Source organism: Erpetoichthys calabaricus, chromosome 1 (genome assembly GCF_900747795.2).
Source record: "Erpetoichthys calabaricus chromosome 1, fErpCal1.3, whole genome shotgun sequence".
Lineage (NCBI taxonomy): Eukaryota > Metazoa > Chordata > Cladistia > Polypteriformes > Polypteridae > Erpetoichthys > Erpetoichthys calabaricus.
Genome location: NC_041394.2, coordinates 167835925 through 167854861, shown reverse-complemented (window position 1 = coordinate 167854861; position 18937 = coordinate 167835925). Strand labels below are relative to the sequence as shown.

The window sequence follows — 18937 nt, the reverse complement described above, 5'->3', positions numbered from 1 at the left end:
TCAATATGAATTTAGGCATTTCTAAGTAAACAATGCTAAACTATTCTACTTCTTCTTTTAGCTGCTTCCATTTGGGCCTGTCACAGTGGATCATCTTTTTCCATATTTTCCTTTCCTCATCATCTTGCTCTGTTACACCCACCACCTTCATATCCTTTCTCACCACATCCATACTATTTGCCAAATTCATTATGGATTGGCTGACTTTTGCACCTGCAAACTTCAGTGCACACACTGTTCTCATCCACACAAGCACTAGCAGTGCGATGCCTACACTTCCAGTCACTCCTTAATACTTTGCAGAAGACTGGATAAGATTCCATCCATACAGGTATGTACGGGTGATGCCTGTACAGACTATCACGCTTCAGTACTCCAAAAAAGGAACTTGCTTACCTTCAGCACAAATAACACACATGTACCCAGATGTAACCTAGACCTAAGGTTGACACATCTTGTTCCCTGAGAATAACCTAGACAAATTAGCCCCATATACCTTGGTTAAAGCCAGTTACCAACCAAGGATATTTACTCCCACTGTACTGTTCACTGTTTTTCTTTTTTTATATGTGATGCGGTACCGAATCCTCATCCTCACCATTATAAGCCATTTGCATATGAAGATGTTACTCACATTTTGTTGTGCATTCCAGAGTAATTTGTCTACTTTCAGTCTCGCATGAGTGCACTTTCACTTGGCACCAGTAATGCTGTACAAAAAAAAGCTAGTACCGTTATGTTTTCAGAACTTTGGTATCCACTTGGTACTGGAGTATTAGTTCTTGTTACATCTCTATTGAGGATAATGATAGGTCTACTAGTACATTAATAACCTGTTAACAGTAATTTTTACAAAAGAAAGCATTTTATTGAAGCTTTGATCTGTCACCTAGTTATGCCCAGCTTTTAGCTCGACTGGCATGTACAAAGCTAAAACTGATAAGTTCTGGCTGCAAGTGGGAAAGAAAACATTTGAACCTCAGGGCATTGTTTACCAGTAACTCACAAGGACAGGGAAGGAAGTCACATACTTCTGCAATTCACTGTGTATTTCCGAAGCTAATCTGTAGCTATAAAGTTGGTCATTGAATTCCTTGTGCTGTGTGACTCCACCCGTGAAATAAAGAAACTCCTCCCACCCGGAGAAGAGCTCGTTGAATTTGTCTTTAACAGCTTGGCGCTGCAATTCACCATGCCCCCTAATAAGGCAATACAGTACTTTCTGTCAATTTAACATGGTGACTGGGAAGAGTGGGAACCTAACGACCTGCATGAGCCTTCCAGGATAGGTAAGTCCCAGTCTCTTTTGGTTGTAGCACTGGACTCCCCATTGGGATGTACAGGTGCATCTTAATAAGTTACAATATCATTGAAAAGTTAATTTATTTCAGCAATTCAATTCAAAAAGTGAAACTTGCATGTTATATAGATTCATTGCACACAGAGTGATAACTGCTCATTTATTTGGTTCTGGCTTTACATGGTGACCCAATACTTGTCTCATTGCAAAGCACTCTATTCCTATACTATTTATAGCTGAGTAAACTTCTTCCATTATGCTAGTTAATTTAAATATTTATCTTATTTTAAATGTGTCATATTAAGTAATGCTTCAGACTGATTAATACTGTATATCATATGCTACATACACACACAAAAGAATCCTGCATGTATATGGGGAGTTGCCTGCATTTAGTATCTTTGCAAGCACTGATGATGATTTTTTAGCCAGGTGTAAATGTAATCTAGTTAACTTAAATCTAGATATGAAGTACATCTTCTTGTAAGCTGGAAAAATATATAGTATAGTTAAAGGTAGTGGTTGGGGGGGAAAAAAAAAAAATAACAGTAACAGTTCGGTATTGTTCTATTGCAGTTGTGCTTTTGCCTGTTGCTGACAAAATCTTTATTTTACAGCAAAGTATTTGTTTTATGTAAATGTATGTAATATATATTATAACGTTATAACACTGAACACTGTTTTTTTTTTTTTTTGGTACTCCGTGTTCTAGAACCATAGGCTGGTAATAAAACTGAAAGAAGTGGGAGTTCACGGTGTTGTATGTAGATGTGTGCAAAGTTGTCTAACAAACAAGAAACAAAGGGTTGTGGTGTAAGGAACATTATCAGAATTAGGTTGTATTAAAAGTGGTGTCCCTCAGGCGGCAGTTCTGGCGCTGCTGCTATTCTTAATATGTATAAAGGTATAAAGGTCAAGTTTGCTGTTATCAAGTTGGTGGGATGGCTGATAATGTAGAAGCAGCAGAATCATTACAGACAGACCGAATACAAATTTAATGTAAGTCATTGGAAGATATTACATGTAGGAAGTAGAAATGTTAGGCAGAAGCTTGAAAGTGTCCCTAATGAGAAAGACTTAGGAGCAATAGTGGACTTGTCATTATCAGCATCAGATTGTGTACAGATAGATGCCATTAAGAATGCTAACATAATGTTAGCTTGTATAGTATGATATGTACAAGTCAAAGGAGGTTATGCTTAAGATTTACAAACACATTGGTGAGGCATGTCCTAGTGTACTGCATGCGGACATAGACATAGAATCATTAGAGATAGTCCAGAGAACAGTGACTAGGCAGATTTTAGGATTGCAGGGGATGAGTTTTATGGAAAGATTAAAGGAGTTAAATCTTTTCAGTTTAAGAAAGTAGAGAGTAAGAGGTGACATGAATTGGCATTTTTAAAATTATGAAAGTAATTAGTACAGTGAATTGAGACTGTTACTTTAAAAACTGTTCAACAAGAACATGGGGTCACTGTTGGAAACTAAATTTCGCACAATCATTAGGAAGGTTTTCCTCACACACAGAAACATACTCACGTAGAATAAATTACCAAGTAGCATGGTAGAGAGTAGGACTTCAGGGACCTTCAAAACTTGAGTTGATGTTATTTTGAAGACATTAGGTTGACAAGCTTTGTTGGGCAGCATGGCCTGAAAACTCAAATTTTCTATTATTACTCAGAAATTTGGATGTAATTTTCCCCTGTCCTTCTGTTTTAAAGGTCAAAATTGTTTAATTTGCTGGAGTTTTTGCCCTGATAATTTCTGACTCTCATGAGGTACCTTATCAAATGGTTTTTGAAAGGTTGCGCACATATAAGGATACCAAGAAAGTTTATCAATAAAGTTATTTTATAGCTTGTAATTTATTGTGGAATTCTCAGACGATACTCATTAGAAGACATAGAGAAATGAATTGGATTTTATCCAGTTTTGAGTAAAATAAGATATCCTCTTACATCCTGTTTTGTGATTGGTGTGTTAGGATTTTTCCAAATAATCAAAAAAGGCAATGTGCTAACAGTGCATTGCAAGTTATCAAAATAGATTTTTCATTGAACAGTTGTGTCCTCTCAATTATTACCCTAAACAGTACTGTTGAAATATTAGCGATTATTTTGCTTTCTAGATTGAAATATCTGATAAATAAGCAAAGAAGATCAGAGTTTAGATAGATAGATAGATAGATACTTTATTAATCCCAATGGGAAATTTATGACATTCTTATAACATGGCCTATTAAAGCAGGTGTATGACAGCATCAGTTACAAGTAGAAACCCACATATATTTTGGATGGTCTGTGCTGAGAAATGAGAATACAGTATTATTTACCTTGACTTTCAGAAAGTATTTGATAAGGTACCACATGATCAAATTAAAAGAAGTGTGAGTCCAGATGTTTGTAGATGGGGACAGAATTGACTGAAACACAGGAAACATGGGGTTATGGTGCATGGAGCTGTATGTGAATTTGCTGATGTTATGAGTTGTGTCCCTCAGGGGTCAGAGCTATATAAATGTGTAGATAAATGATTTGGATAAGAATATAAATCAGAAGCTGGTTAAGTTTGCAGATGATACCAAGACAGATGGATTGACAGAGTGACTTGGACAGCATACAGGCTTGGTCAGAATTGTGGCCGATGAAATTTAAGTAAACATAAAGTCTTACTCATAGGAAGCAAAAATGTTAGGTTTGAATACACAGTGGGAAGTCTGAAAATTGAAATTACACCTTATGAATGGAATTTGGGAGTTGTAGTGGATTGTTCACTATCAACTAACAGAATGTTCTCAAGCCATGAATGTTGACAGACTGACTGTTGTGATATGCAGCGCAATGTGCAGAGTACAAGTCAAATGAAATTATGCTCAAGCTGTATAATATACTAGCCAACCTGCGGCGTAGCCGCATAATTATTTATTGATGGGTGAACACTTCATGAAAGACACAGTTGTCCAAATGGTGTGGGTTTGAGGATACGACTGTGAGTGAATGAAAAGATGGAACTCTGGAGAGAGCAACATACAATTGTCCGTGACTGAAAACTGGTTTTGGCAGATACAGGCATATCTTTTTGAAAGTTTGGCCCTGTGCCTTATTAATTGTCACTGCAAAGGCCAATCTAACAGGAAATTGTCTGCGTGTAAAAGTAAAAGGCAAATTTGAATCTGATGGGGTCAGGGATATCTGGGGAATAAGGACAGTTTGTGAGGTAGCAGCTGCGATTGTCTTACACTCCAGTACATTGCGGTGAATGCTGGTAACAGAAAGTCTAGTGCCATTACAGAGACCTTTTGCTGGCAGGAGGTTTCTGAGAAGCATGATGACTGAACCAATTTTAATTTTGAGTTTATGCGGAGGCATGCCAGTGGGAGTAAGACTATTAAGAAATTCTTCGGGGAATGAAAGTTGATCTGCAGGATCTTCTGTGACAATGGAGTCAACGCTGGTGAAAATCACTTCGTCAGTAGGGATAAGTTTCAGCACTTGTTCAGTAAGGTGTAGCGAGTCTTCGTTGGTGACGCTTAATATAGCTCGTGTGCTGAGTTGTTCCAGAGTGACAGTTGAGAAGTCGATGTCGCCATATAGTTGTTGAACGGGATCAGAAATAAAAGGAAAACAATGTGAAGGCAGTGTCACAGGTGTTCTGTTTTTCCCGTCTCCAACATCGAGGAGCCATTTTGCGAAATGTTGTTCTTCAGGAAGAGCTTTCATATTTGTCGTCAGTGTAAGAACATGTATGTGACGCCACAAATGTTGCTTGTTAATGCAACTGGCAACAGTAAGTGCTCGGGAGCCACGCATAATGACGGAGAGAATTTGTCAGAAATCTCCACCCAATAGTATTGTTTTGCCTCCAAATGGCTGCGTGTCACCCGTGAGGTCACGTAATAACCTGGACGTGGGAGGAGGGTTAGAGTTGGTGGGTGGGGCTCTGTGGTGCATTCCCCATGACGCGGGAGGAGGGTTAGAGTTGGTGGGCGGGGCTCTTTCATTCGTATCCCATGGTTGGGCGACTTGGTGGATTATATATAGAAAAGCAGCCGGAACCGAAAAGAACAATGAAAAGTCAACGTGGCTCAGAGGTGCATGTGGACTGTAGCAGAGACGAAAGCGACTGAGGCGGTGTTTGGTGAGGTGTTGCGTGCGGGCACATGAGCAGGCAGTGTGCATGCCTCGAGAGCGAGGGTGGACGCGGGAGGAGGGTTAGAGTTGGCGGGCAGGGCTCTGTCGTGCGTATCCCATGACCCGGGAGGAGGGTTAGAGTTGGCGGGCAGGGCTCTGTTGTGCGTATCCCATGGTTTTAGAGTTGGCAGATAGAGGCATGTCTTTTTGAAAGTTTGGCCCTGTGCCTTATTAATTGTCATTGCAAAGGCTAATCTAACAGGAAATTGTCTGCATGTAAAAGTAAAAGGCAAATTTGAATCTGATGGGGTCAGGGAAATCCGGGGAATAAAGACAGTTTGTGAAGTAGCAGCTGCGATAGTTTTACACTCCAGTACATTGCGGTGAATGCTGGTAACAGTTAGGCGGGCGGGCAAGCCAACAAAAACACTATGCTCTTAGTATGGTATGAATCAGGTTTTTGTAGACAAAGGTTTTCCCTGTTCCTGCAGGACCATCTAAGAAGAAGCATGTTTGTCGCGGATGGGAATCGCTGTGTGCAGCGTGTAAAACAGTCTGTGAGGGTGGACGCGGTCATGCGTATCCCATGATGCAGGAGAAGGGTTAGAGTTGGCGGGCGGGGCTCTGTCGTGCGTATCCCATGGTCTCTGTCTTGCGTGCCATAATCGGCTGATTAGTTAATTATATATATAGATTCATTATGCCTCTTCCAGAGTACTGTGTGTAGTTTTGGTTTCCAAACTTCAAAAATAACATAGAAGCTGTAGAAAAAGTCCAGGAAGTGTGACTACCCCAATTCCAGGACTGCAGGAGATGAGTTATGAGGAAAGATTAAAGGAGCTAATCCTTTTGAGTTTAAACAAAAAAAAAAATTAAGGAATTACTTCAGTTGATTGAGGCTGTTACCTTGAAATGAGTTCAACAATAACATCAAGACACAGTTGGAAACTTGTTAAGGGAAAGTTTTATTTTTTATTTTTTTTACATTTTTCTTCACACAAAGAACCATAGATACATGGAATAAGTTGCCAAGTAGTGTGATAGATAGAAGTATCTTCACAGCTAGACATGATGTTATTTTGGAAGAATTAATTGCGTATGACTGAAGAGATTATTCTCATGGTCACTGGAGCACCGAAAGATGTGTAACTGAATCACAGTAACAATTAGGCTCTGTTTTATTTAAGTGTTATGGTGGGAATTTAGTAAAGTAAATTGAGCTGCTAAGAAAGTAGTTTTTGTTGTTTGCTTTATACCGTTTACATTTGGATTGCTTATGTGCATGCATAAGTGCAATTTGTTTTGCATGAATGGTCACAAAATATAACCATTTTATAAAAATTTTTATAGTTATTATTTGGATTTATTTTTGTTTGGTTTTAACAGAAAATACTTGCAGTGCATCATGAAAGTATTCACAGCGCATCACTTTTTCCACATTTAGTTATGTTACAGCCTTATTCCAAAATGGATTAAATTCATTTTTTTTCCGCAGAATTCTACACACAACACCCCATAATGACAATGTGAAAAAAGTTTACTTGAGGTTTTTGCAAATTTACTAAAAAAACAAAAAAACTGAGAAATCACATGTACATAGGTATTCACAGCCTTTGCTCAATACTTTGTCGATGCACCTTTGGCAGCAATTACAGCCTCAAGTCTTGTTGAATATGATGCCACAAGCTTGGCACACCTATCCTTGGCCAGTTTCGCCCATTCCTCTTTGCAGCACCTCTCAAGCTCCATCAGGTTGGATGGGAAGCGTCCGTGCACAGCCATGTTAAGATCTCTCCAGAGATGTTCAATCGGATTCAAGTCTGGGCTCTGGCTGGGCCACTCAAGGACATTCACAGAGTTGTCCTGAAGCCACTCCTTTGATATCTTGGCTGTGTGCTTAGGAATGTTGTCCTGCTGAAAGATGAACCGTCGCCCCAGTCTGAGGTCAAGAGCGCTCTGGAGCAGGTTTTCATCCAGGATGTCTCTGTACATTGCTGCAGTCATCTTTCCCTTTATCCTGACTAGTCTCCCAGTCCCTGCACTGAAAAACATCCCCACAGCATGATGCTGCCACCACCATGCTTCACTGTAGGGATGGTATGGCCTGGTGATGAGCGGTGCCTGGTTTCCTCCAAACGTGACACCTGGCATTCACACCAAAGAGTTCAATCTTTGTCTCATCAGACCAGAGAATTTTCTTACTCATGGTCTGAGAGTCCTTCAGGTGCCTTTTGGCAAATTCCAGGCGGGCTGCCATGTGCTTTTACTAAGGAGTGGCTTCCGTCTGGCCACTCTACCATACAGGCCGGATTGGTGGATTGCTGCAGAGATGGTTGTCCTTCTGGAAGGTTCTCCTCTCTCCACGGAGGACCTCTGGAGCTCTAACAGAGTGACCATCGGGTTCTTGGTCACCTCCCTAACTAAGGCCCTTCTCCACCGATCGCTCAGTTTATATGGCCGGCCGGCTCTAAGAAGAGTCCTGGTGGTTTCGAACTTCTTCCACTTACGGATGATGGAGGCCACTGTGCTCATTGGGACCTTTAAAGCAGCAGAAATTTTTCTGTAACCTTCCCCAGATTTGTGCCTCGAGACAATCCTGTCTCGGAGGTCTACAGACAATTCCTTTGACTTCATGCTTGGTTTGTGCTCTGACATGAACTGTCAACTGTGGGACCTCATATAGGCAGGTGTGTGCCTTTCCAAATCATGTCGAATCAACTGAATTTACCACCGGTGGACTCCAATTAAGCTGCAGAAACCTCTCAAGGATGATCAGGGGAAACAGGATGTACCTGAGCTCAATTTTGAGCTTCATGGCAAAGGCTGTGAATACTTATGTACATGTGCTTTCTCAGTTTTTTTATTTTTAATAAATTTGCAAAAACCTCAAGTAAACTTTTTTCACGTTGTCACTATGGGGTGTTGTGTGTAGAATTCTGAGGAAAAAAATGAATTTAATCCATTTTAGAATAAGGCTGTAACATAACAAAATGTGGAAAAAGTGATGCGCTGTGAATACTTACCGGATGCACTGTATATAGGCCTCTACTGACGTTAAACAAATATTATTTCCAAACTTATTAAGTCTAAAGTTTTCTCAGTGTGACACAGAATTAATCTCCATAACATTGCTTTAACCATACCATAATTACTAAAACTAAACTGAAGTTAATATACAGTTGTATGGAAAAGTTTGGGAACCCCTCTCAGTCTGCATAATAATTTACTTTCAACAAAAAAGATAACAGTGGTATGTCTTTAATTTCCTAGGAACATCTGAGTACTGAGGTGTTTTCCGAACAAAGATTTTTAGTAAAATCAAATGTGAAAAATCAAATAAAATTAAATCAATTGTGAAAAACTGGCTGTGCACAAATTTGGGTACCCTTGTAATTTTGCTGATTTGAATGCATGTAACTGCTCAGTACTAATTACTTGCAACACCAAATTGGTTGGATTAGTTTGTTAATCCTTGAACTTCTTAGACGGGTGTGTCCAATCATGAGAAAAGGTATTTAAGGTGGTCAATTGCAAGTTGTGCTTCCCTTTGATTCTCCTCTGAAGAGTGACAGCATGGGATACTCAAAGCAACTCTCAAAAGATCTGAAAGCAAAGATTGTTCAGTATCATGGTTTAGGGGAAGGTTACAAAAAGCTGTCTCAGAGGTTTAAACTGTCAGTTTCAATGGTAAGGAATGTAATCAGGAAATGGAAGGCCACAGGCACAGTTGCTGTTAAACCCAGGTCTACAGGCCAAGAAAAACACAGGAGGGGCATATGTGCAGGATTGTGAGAATGGTTACTGACATCCCACAGATCACCTCCAAAGACCTGCAAGAACATCTTGCTGCAGATGGTGTATCTGTACATCGTTCTACAATTCAGTGCAATTTGCACAAAGAACATCTGTATGGCAGGGTGATGAGAAAGAAGCCCTTTCTGCACTCACACCACAAACAGAGTCGCTTGTTGTATGCAAATGCTCATTTAGACAAGCCAGATTCACTTTGGAACAAAGTGCTTTGGACTGATGTGACAAAAATTGAGTTATTTGGTCATAAGAAAACGCGCTTTGCATGGTAGAAGAAGAACACCGCATTCCAAGAAAAACACCTGCTACCTACTGTCAAATTATTCTTTGGGGCTGTGTGACTAGTTCAAGGACTGGGGCCCTTGTTAAAGTCAAGGGTCGGATGAATTCAACCCAGTATCATCAAATTCTTCAGGATAATATTCAAGCATCAGTCAAAACGTTGAAGTTGCGCAGGGGTTGGATATTCCAACAAGACAATGACCCAAAACACAGTTCGAAATCTACAAAGGCATTCATGCAGAGGGAGAAGTACAATGTTCTAGAATGGCCGTCACAGTCACCTGACTTGAATATCATCGAAAATCTATGGGATGATTTGAAGCTGGCTGTCCATGCTCGGTAGCCATCAAATTTAACAGAATTGGAGAGATTTTGTATGGAGGAATGGTCATAAATACCTCCATCCACAATCCACACTCATCAAAGGCTATAGGAGGCGTCTAGAGGCTGTTATATTTGCAGAAGGAGGCTCAACTAAGTATTGATGTAATATTTCTCTTGGGGTGACAAATTTATGCACCTGTCTAATTTTATTATGATGCATATTGCATATTTTCTGTTAATCCAATAAACTTAATGTTGCTGCTGAAATACTACTGTTTTCATAAGGCATGTCAAATATTAAAAGGAAGTTGCTACTTTGAAAGCTCAGCTCAGCACAAAAATCCAAAGAATTAAGAGGGATTCCCAAACTTTTTCATATGACTGTATGTATATAAAAAATAAAAAACAAAAAATGTCTTTGTGAAATAGAAACTAGAACTAAAAATATGTCTGAAGGCTAACAAAAACTAAATGAAAACTAAATGTTCAGTTAAGAAGAAATATAAAAATTAGTGTAAAAAGGTAAAACTATAGATAAATAGATAGATAGATACTTTTTTAACCCCAAGGGGAAATTCACAATATATAATAACCTTGCTCATTAATAGAACCAAAAATTTCGCTGTGTTGGGTTGCCCTGCGGTAGGCTGGCGCCCTGTCCAGGGTTTGTTGCCTGCCTTGCACCCTGTGTTGGCTGGGATTGGCTCCAGCAGACCCCCGTGACCCTGTAGTGAGGATATAGCGGGTTGGATAGTGGATAGATATGTTGGGTTTATTTATAGTCATACAAAAAGCAGGTTTGACAGGCTTAAGTGCCAAGTAGGTCAAATGAAGCATCCTGCCTGGGATAGAAACTGAGTTCTTGCCCGGCCAGGATGCCATAATGAAAGGACATGAGGATTGAAGACACAATAGGGTAATGCCTTATAATCTTTAACCCTGGATGAACTCAAAACTGTAATGAATGGACTGGGTGAACATAGATACTGGGAGCTTTTCATACGCAGTGTTCCTTGAGACTGATCCCAATCAAGACCTGCAGGATCACTTGAGAATTGAGATGCGGAAGTACAGCCCAGCCAGCGTCCTTAGTTGCCACCAGAGGGTGCTGCTAGGGGGGAAAAAATACTGGTGTCCACGTCACCTGGAAGTGCTTCCAAGATGCAGGACAGTGACACCAGAAACAGTCGTGTCGAAGTCAAATGGTAGGGGCAGCACTCTTGGATGAAGAATTTGATAAGATACTGTATTTGCTGTTGATATTTTGATGGATGATTATTGGAAAAGTGTGGTGAACAAATATCATTTTTTTTTTTTTTTAAACACAGAATTGTGTTGGGCAATACTGTGTCAGCAGTTTGAGGCTTACACACGGAAATGCCACATTTAAAGGAGAACGTTACCACAGTATCAGAAGATGTTAACATATTATCAGCTATTTAAAATGGATCATTTAAACCTTTCTCTGTTGGCCTTGGCAAAATCCAGAACATACTAAAATGGTGGTTTATCAGGTCTTGGGTATACAAGGAGATTATTAATTGCGGAACATCTCCCAAAATTTTAAAGCAGTATGGGATTTCGTTAAATTCTTTTTCATAACCTAAAGTGAAATTAACTTCAATTTAAAGTAAAAAAAACATTGGTCTCCTGCTGGGATCTGTACAGTGTACATTGTATTTTTGCATGCATAAGTTCTTTGCATACTCTGTATTATTTTTACAGTTTAAACTTTTGCCTTTAAATTTAACTTACAGCTTTTGCTTTTAGACAGTAATGACAAGATAAATTTGATTTTTTTTCTTCCTAAAAATGACTTATGTATTCTATAGTTGTTTTAAATTAAATATTTAGTTATTCAAAATAACTTAGTGAATTCACTGTTGTGATCTTGGTACCATTCTAGGTGGTGAATAGCATATTCAACCTTGTTTCACTAGTGCTGGTTTGGATAGAGGTCTTGGTAGTGGAAAAGCTGTTGTACTAAAGTGAATTTACTTATTTTTTTAAAGGAGAGTGAAACATTCAGGTTGTAAAAGTTTATTCATGATTTTTTTTGTTGTTTTGTTATAAATGTTATTGTCATTTAAATGAAAGGTGACCTGTGGTCTCATTTAACCCAGAAAGTGGAAATTATATTAAGAAAGCTAATTTTGTTTGTATACTGCAAATCAATTTAAGGTAGTTTGCAAAACTATTTGCTGTTTGCTGCATTTAAATGGAAATTAGATAGATACAGAAGAGGATATTTACTGTATAGTGTAAAATATAAACTGTCAAGCAACAGTCTGAGGAGCAGAAGTTCTATCTGTGTCATATACCAGCCCAGGTAAGATTGAAGAGATTAGAAGGTTTAACACATGGCCCAACTCTTGGTGTAGGCTAGAAGTGTATATAGTAGTGTTGGGTTGTATGACCAAAATTCTATATCAAGGTATTTTTCAAAATTATACTGGTTTCACGGTATTTTTTTCCCATGCATGAGTGGATGTTAACCACATTTTCTACTGCAATTACTGCAGTAGACTGGATAAGAATAACCTTTTCCACTGTCACGAGAATTGTACATTGTACAAAAAAACATTTTAATGTGCACACAAGTATTAATACAGGTTTGCATGACCCCATAAAGTAATAGTTTTCAAGGGGGTGGCACTAATGAAAAGAAGGAATCACATTGCATGACAGTTGCAGTCAAAATATAGAACTTTTTTATTGAACAAATTTTGCAAACAACTTAAACTAAAATTTTGACAGCATTTTTTTCAACCAACCAAAGAGGCATTTAGACTTAGTAAAATATCCAGAGGTGCTTGTCAAAAGTTGTATTGCACTGAACATGTCTTAGAAAAGGAATAAATATTAAATATTTTTTGTAAACCAACTACACTTTCTGTTAATGTTAACAATCTCTATCCACTGACACGTTTAAGTGATTTTTTTAACAACTTTATCATCAATGAACTGCATAACATTTAAACTAATGAATAATAATAAAATAAATAATAGTGAAGCTTCCAGTAATAATGCTATTACTTCAAGCCTTCAAGCCCAGATGCATTACACAGTATTCACCAAATAAAATAAAACAAGTGCAACTTGGTGATGACATCTTTACCAACTGAACCATCATTAAGGCAAACTGCATTAATATGGACCATGCTTCAAGCTAACCTATACAGTAATCCCTCCTCCATCGCGGGGGTTGCGTTCCAGAGCCACCCGCGAAATAAGAAAATCCGCGAAGTAGAAACCATATGTTTATATGGTTATTTTTATATTGTCATGCTTAGGTCACAGATTTGCGCAGAAACACATGAGTTTGTAGAGAGACAGGAACGTTATTCAAACACTGCAAACAAACATTTGTCTCTTTTTCAAAAGTTTAAACTGTGCTCAATGACAAGACATAGATGACAGTTCAGTCTCACAATTAAAAGAATGCAAACATATCTTCCTCTTCAAAGGAGCAAAAAAATCAATAGGGCTGTTTGGCTTGTAAGTATGCGAAGCACCGCGGCACAAAGCTGTTGAAGGCGGCAGCTCACACCCCCTCCGTCAGGAGCAGTGAGAGTGAGAGAGAGAGAGAGACAGATAAAAAAAATCATTACGTGCCCTTTGAGCTTTTAAGTATGCGAAGCACCGTGCAGCACAGTTAAAAGCTGCACACAGAAGGTAGCAACGTGAAGATAATCTTTCAGCATTTTCAGACGAGCGTCCGTATCGTCTAGGTGTGCGAACAGCCCCCCTGCTCACACCCCCTACGTCAGGATCACAGATAGCGCAAGAGAGAGAGAAAGAAAAGTAAGTTGGGTAGCTTCTCAGCCATCTGCCAATAGCGTCCCTTGTATGAAATCAACTGGGCAAACCAACTGAGGAAGCATGTACCAGAAATTAAAAGACCCATTGTCCTCAGAAACCCGCGAAGCAGCGAAAAATCCGCGATATATATTTAAATATGCTTACATATAAAATCCGCGATGGAGTGAAGCCGCGAAAGGCGAAGCGCGATATAGCGAGGGATTACTGTATACATAAATAATAAAACTGCAACTTGCATTTATAATGCTATTTGTGGTATAGCCCTACGGAAGCGTATTAGGGCCACGGTGAAGAAAAACAAATACGGACACAGTGAAGGAAAAAAAAACTACGTTGAGAATAAACTCAGCATATTGACTTTATTCTCGACATTTCCACTTTAATCTCTGTTTATGTTGAGTTTAAAGTCGACATTTCCACTTTATTCTTGCCGTTTATGTCGAGATTAAAGTCGACATTTCCACTTTATTCTCAGTTTATTTTGTCATTAAAGTAGAATGTCGAAAACTAAACTTCATCCTAAAATCAATGTTTAATTTACTAGATTTTCTCAAACCCTGCCATAAGTTAATGTAGCACTTTAAATGCTTTGTGTTAAGTGTTCCCCGATCCAGTTCTTAATCACTACGCTTCTTAAACTGACTTCCTCTTGCACTAAGAGGAGGCGCAGGCAGTGATCGCCGCACAGAATACATTCACTTCATGATATTCCTGCTCTCTGAAAATTTAGAATGCTAAGATAAATACTTGATATCATTTTCATGGTGAAATGCATTAAAGCAGGTATAAAAAAAATAAAACAAGTACAACTTGGCTTGCAGTATTATCCAGTAGTATAGAAACAGTACTCACACATTTGAACATAATGGTCCACATCCGATTTTTAAAACCAAAGTATCTCCAGACAACAGACACGGCTCCTTTTTTCTGCAAAAGTTCTTCTGTGTCATCATGTTCAACTTTATCGTCTGCTACAGCTTCAGTTTTGGAATGTTCTCTGTCCATTTTCACCGTTCAATACCTCCACTAATGCATGTACTCCGTTGCATGCGTGTTTAGCGGTGCAGCAGTGCAAAAGGTCCCCCCTTAAACAGTTTCCCGCTGCGCCACAATCTGAACGTTGTTTAGGCTATTGAAACTGGTGTTGCGGTATAAGAAAAATCTATATCATTACAAAAATAAAAAAACAGTTTTTGGTATGAACTATTATACCGCCCAGCACTAGTATATAGCTTTATAGGGCATTGGGACGCCTTTTGAAACAAGTAAACCTGTTCTGCTGTGACGCTTTTAGCTTAGGGGGGCACTTGGAGTTTAGGACAGGCCAGGTTTAGAACTGTACATGAGAAGATGAGCAATAGTGTAAAAAATATGCATAGTAACATAAATTCTAACCCAAAGTTTAGGTGCAAAAGTAAAATAAAAAATGTTTTAAAAATATTTTCCTTAATCCAGGAAATATCAGAAACATAACAGAGTGAGTTGGAGTTGTATGTAGCTGAGCATAATTTACGGTATTATAGCAATAACAAAAACCTGGCTAAATTACAAAGATGTGATTAGTATAATAGAGATTGGTGTACATTTTCAGGAAGGATAGATATAATAGAAAAGGGTGTGGGGGGGAGGGGGAGTGGGGGTTGCCATTTATGTAAAGCTAAATTTAAATGCAGGTCTCCTTAAGTGAGCATGAGCCACATCATAGTGAGGATATCTAGATTTGTCTAGAAAGTATTGGGGAAAGAGGCCTTATTTAGGAGTGTGCTATAGAACTCCCAAAGCAGACAGTAATTTCAATGCACGTCTTTTTAATAATATTAAAAGGTCAAGTTTACAGGGGGTATTATCGTCATGGGAGACTTTTAATTACTCGACTATTGACTGGGCTAACTTTGGAACTAGTACACCGCGTTCCAAATTATTATGCAAATGATATTTTTCTCTGATTTTCCTAAATAGTCGATGCAAGAGGCAGTCAGCATAATTTTTGAATCATCAACCATTAGAGTATAATTCGAATGTTACTAAACAAACCTAATGATAACGGTATGTTTTTCAAAAATAAAAAACTTAAAATGCACTGTTCCAAATTATTACGCACAACAGAGTTTCAAAACATTTTATAGGTTGTAAAGAACTGAAAATGGTCATTTGTTGAATTTGCAGCATTAGGAGGTCATATTTACTGAAATCAAAAGCTATTTCAATCAAAAACATCTTAACAGGTCACGTTACATGTTAACATAGGACCCCTTATTTGATAGCAGCTTCACAATTATTGCATCCATTGAACTTGTGAGTTTTTGGAGAGTTTCTGCTTGAATTTCTTTGCAGGATGTCAGAATAGCCTCACAGAGCTGCTGTTTGAATGTAAACTGCCTCCCACCCTCATAGATCTTTTGCTTGAGGATGCTTCAAAGGTTCTCAATAGGATTGAGGTCAGGGGAGGATGGGGGCCACACCATGAGTTTCTCTCCTTTTATGCCGATAACAGCCAATGATGCAGAGGTATTCCTTGCAGCATGAGATGGTGCATTATCATGCATGAAGATGATTTTGTCGGTTCTTTTTTTTTTTTTGTACCATGGAAGAAAGTGGTCAGTCAAACTCCACATACTTTTCAGAGGTTATTTTCACACCTTCTGGGACCCTAAAGGGGCCGACCATGATTCCGGCCCAAAACATGACTCCGCCACCTCCTTGCTGACGTCACAGCCTTGTTGGGATGTGGTGGCCGTCCACCAACCATCCACCACTCCATCCATCTGGACAATCCAGGGACGAACGGCACTCATCTGTAAACAAGACTGTTTGAAAATTAGTCTTCATGTAGTTCTGGGCCCACTGCAGCCGTTTCTGTTTGTGAGCATTGGTTAGGGCTGGCCGAATAGAAGGTTTATGCATAACTGCAATCCTCAGGAAGATCCTGCTCCTTGATGTTCGCGGGACACCAGAGGCACCAGCAGCTTCAAATACTTGTTTGCTGCTTTGTAATGACATTTTAGCAGCTGCTCTCTTAATCCGATGCATTTGTCTGGCAGAAACCTTCCTCATTTTGCCTTTATCTGCACAAACCCGTGTATGCTCCGAGTCCGTCACAAATCTTTTAACGTTACAATGATCATGCTTAAGTTTTCGTGAAATATCTAAGGTTTTCATTCCTTGTCCAAGGCATTCAACTATTTCACGCTTTTCTTTCCCATATTGCTTGAAAATGGTGGTCTGCTTAATAATGTGGAACATCCTTCTTTAGTAGTTTTTCCTTTAATTGGGCTCACCTGGCAAACTAATTATCACAGATGTCCGAGATTGATTTCAGTGATCAAAAGAGCCCTGGGACACAATACCATCCATGAGTTTAATTGAAAACAAAATATTTAATCTTTGACACTTAAATACAATTTGCATAATAATTTGGATCGCGGTGTAGAGTCTAAGAGCAGGAGTTTATAGACATAATCACTGACTGTATTTTAACACATTATGTTAATGCATTAACACATGTCTAGATTTAGTACCTTGTAATAACCAGTACAGAATTGAGGGTGTAGAGGTGATTGAAGTACTAAGGTCAAATGACCATGATATTATACAAATATTAGTGTTGCAGCAGAGCACAGATGAAAAGACAAACTGTTATGTTTAACTTTGGTATGGCAAGTTTTGAACAAATATGACTAACTCTAAAAGGGATAAACTGGGATAAGATTTTAATTGTGGGAACACTGGAAGAGCAGTGGAACAGGTTTAAAAATGTTATACTGTACATATAATGCAGGACAGATTCATCCCAAAATAAGAAGGAAAAAAAAACAGTTGTATAAGGCTTGTAAGACTGATAATTCCAATGCAAATACAATGCACTAGTGAGGCCTGATCTGTAGTACTGTGTACAGTTTTGGTCTCCGGACTGCAAAAAAGACAAGTGCTAGAAAAAGTTCACAGAACAGCGACTAGACTGATTCTAAGACTGTAGTGAATGAGTTGAAAGGAAAGATTAAAACAGCTGGGCCTTTTTGAGTTTAAGCAAAAAGAGATTAGGAGGTGACATGATTGTTCAAATTATTGAAAGGAATTAGTATAGTGGATCAAGACTGTTACTTTGAAATGAGTTCAAAAAGGAAAAGACACAATTTGGAAAATTGTTATAGGGTACATTTCTCACAAGTATTAGGATGTTTTTCTTAACACAGAGAATCATAGACACATGTAATAAGTTGCTGAGTAGTGTGGCACATAGTGTAGGATTGTCAGAACTCAAGTTGATGTTATTTTGTAGGAATTAAGTGGATCAGACTGGCTTTGTTGGGATAAATGACATGTTGTTGTCAATTTTTTTTCTATTGTTCTAATTAAGAAATATAAAAAAATTAGCTGTTTGTAAATCTAACAAAATCCATGCATTTGCTAAATTTACAGATGCACGGGATGTTGAACAAGAGACTCAGTGCTATATTTACACAACTGTAAATGAAGATAATATTTTCAAAGGTAAACGGTGACATTTCTTTAAATCTTATAGCTGAAATGTGTGTTCATTTAAAAGAATTTGTTTAATAATAGTAAATACTTAAGCATTAACAAGATGATGTATGGCTTTTTCCCCCAAATAAGTACAGACATGGTTGAAGGTTTATGAACCCATTGCATAATCTGAGATTATTTTGTTTTGTATAACCACAAAATGTATATTTAATTGGAATTTGTCACTTTCTGATTGAAATTAACAGTGTTGGAGAATATTGCTTTGAAAAGTAATAATCTTGCTTACATTACTCAGTATTTCTAAAAAAAGTTAATTATTATATTACATAGTTACTTGTAAAACATAATGTGTTATAAACTTTGCATAACTTTTCGTTACTTTTTCTTAATTTGTATACAACCCTGCACATTTAACAGACCAACATTTGTTGTTTTATCCTAAACCCATGAACATACCAGAAACACAGCCAAAATTGATCTTTTTCTTGTATTTAATAAACACCATAGTGCCCTTGGGTTCAGAATGAGACGGACACGCTCCTCAAGTGCCCAAGACCTGTATTAAAGGATAGGAATACCTGGAGAGGCCAGCTAGATAAACAGCCTTCTGAACATAGCAGGACAGGGTGCTCAGTTTGATGAGCACGTTCATATTCTCATTGTCAGTAGGTGACAGTGTTGGGTCAGTTTTGCATACCTAACAATTTAACTGCAGATGAAGTGAGACTCTGCTGATGAAAGAAGAGTTGTGACTGTTATTACTGACTTTTTAAGAGGG

At 38.4% G+C, this 18937-nt stretch overlaps 1 protein-coding gene across 1 annotated transcript in view; it reads left to right on the top strand.

Annotated features, from left to right (window-relative positions):
• The window catches only part of mdc1 (mediator of DNA damage checkpoint 1), a 138613-nt gene that overhangs the window by 48396 nt on the left and 71280 nt on the right, over positions 1-18937 (top strand). The window contains exon 6 of the mRNA XM_028808334.2: positions 18094-18165. Coding sequence (XP_028664167.1) covers positions 18094-18165 — 72 coding nt within the window. The remainder of the gene's footprint in view (positions 1-18093; positions 18166-18937) is intronic.